The sequence below is a fragment of the Geospiza fortis genome, unplaced genomic scaffold (genome assembly GCF_000277835.1).
Source record: "Geospiza fortis unplaced genomic scaffold, GeoFor_1.0 scaffold77, whole genome shotgun sequence".
In the NCBI taxonomy this organism is placed as follows: Eukaryota; Metazoa; Chordata; class Aves; order Passeriformes; family Thraupidae; genus Geospiza; species Geospiza fortis.
The window spans coordinates 4,602-6,492 of record NW_005054772.1 but is presented as its reverse complement, the minus strand read 5'-3'; the positions used below and the strand labels follow the sequence as shown (position 1 = coordinate 6,492).

At 65.8% G+C, this 1,891-nt stretch overlaps 1 protein-coding gene across 1 annotated transcript; it reads left to right on the top strand.

Moving 5' to 3' along the window:
* Positions 1-96: 96 nt before the first annotated feature.
* On the top strand, positions 97-1,887 carry LOC106632104 (plectin-like; the record flags this gene model as incomplete). Its single annotated transcript, XM_031065428.1, has 4 exons — positions 97-175; positions 268-360; positions 531-697; positions 1,772-1,887. Coding segments are annotated over exons 1-4 (436 nt in total), but the record flags the coding sequence as incomplete, so codon positions are not given.
* Between the last annotated feature and the right edge of the window lie 4 nt (positions 1,888-1,891).

Here is a 1,891-nt window from a genome sequence, read left to right as displayed (position 1 = left end):
TGGCAGGACACAGCAGGGCTGTGTGGCCGCGCTCACCGCCCTCCTCCTTTCCTCTCCCTCTCCCTCTCCCTCTCCCTCTCCCTCTCCTCTCCCCCAGCCCCGGGAGAAGGGCCGGATGCGCTTCCACAAGCTGCAGAATGTCCAGATTGCCCTCAACTACCTGAAGCACCGGCAGGTGAGGATGGGGAGGGACCCCCGGGATGCCCACAACCCCCGGGGCTGTGCCGGGCCGCCCCGTCCCTGAGCCACGTGTGTCCCGTGCTGCAGGTGAAGCTGGTGAACATCCGCAACGATGACATCGCCGACGGCAACCCCAAACTGACGCTGGGGCTCATCTGGACCATCATCCTCCACTTCCAGGTGAGTCCGGCGGGGTGGAGACGGGACAGTGGGACCGAGGGGCCAGGATTCGTGGGGCTGGGGGCCTCCCCGGGCCGGTCTGGTCCCCCGTGGGGCAGCAGTGGTGTCACTGTGGCCATGCAGCGAGTGTCACCGTGCCAGTTTCCAGAGTAACAGCTGTGTCCTGGCAGATCTCAGACATCCAGGTGACCGGGCAGTCGGAGGACATGACAGCCAAGGAGAAGCTGCTGCTGTGGTCCCAGCGGATGGTGGAGGATTACCAGGGCCTGCGCTGCGACAACTTCACCACCAGCTGGCGGGACGGGCGCCTCTTCAACGCCATCATCCACCGGCACAGGTGGGTGCTGTGGTGGTGCCTGTGAGACCCTGAGACCCACACCATGGGCAGGCGTGTGCTCGGGGGGCAGCTGTGTCTGTGCTCATGGGGTGGCTCTGCCAATCCCATGCACGTGGGGCAGCTGTGCTGATCCTATATTCATGGGGCAGCTGTGTCTGTGCTCATGGGGTGGCTGTGCTGACCCCATGCTCACCAGGATGGCCGTGCTGGTCCTGTGCTCATGGGGCACCCATGCCTGTGCTTATGGGACAGCCGTGCTGATCCTGTGCTCATGGGGCAGCTGTGCTGATCCTGTGTTCATGGGGCAGCTCTGCCAATCCCGTGCGCATGGGGCAGCTGTGCTGATCCTATTTGGGGCCATGTGAGCACGTGCTCCTGACGAGTCCCAGCCCATTGACCGTGCCGGCAGTGCTGTGCCTGCTGTTGGCGTGCCGGGGCGGTGGCAGGCAGGTCCCCACGGGTCCTGCTGGGACCTCTGCGTGCTTTTGGGGAGAGCAAATATGTGCCGGCCTGTGCCAGATGGGGGGAGGCACCTGCACTGTGCCATGTGCCAGCTGTGCCATGTGCCAGCTGTGCCGTGTCACAGCCGTGCCGTGCTCTGCGCCATGGCACTGCCACCCTGAGCTTGGCCCCACCATGGAGCCTCAAGGAGGACCCAAGGTGTCAACCCGACATGGGACTGGGGTGTCAGCCCCACAGGGAACTGGGGTGCCAGCCCCACAGGGAACTGGGGTGCCAGCACCACAGGGTATTGGGGTGTCAGCCCCACATGGGATTGGGGTGCCAGCCCCATGCAGGGTTGGGGTGCCCAGTTCACAGGACCTGGGGGCTCTGACTGTGCCAGGGCTCCCACTGCTGCCTGTGTGTTTCCCCAGCCCCTCCTGTCCCTGTGCTGGCTCTGGGGGTCTCCCCTGCCGCCCGTGCCCCTGGTGTGGGGTGTGGGGTGTAGGATGGTCGGGCAGGAGTTCAGGCAGAGGAGGCGACCCTGGCAGCCCCAGAAAGGGGGGGACCTGCCCTCCTCGGGGTTTTGGGGTCCCCAGAGCCCCAGTGACCCGTGCTGCCCCCCACCCACAGGCCAATGCTGATCGACATGAGCCGGGTGTACCGCCAGAGCAACCTGGAGAACCTGGACCAGGCCTTCACCGTGGCCGAGCGGGACCTGGGCGTGACGCGGCTGCTGGACCCCGAAGGTAC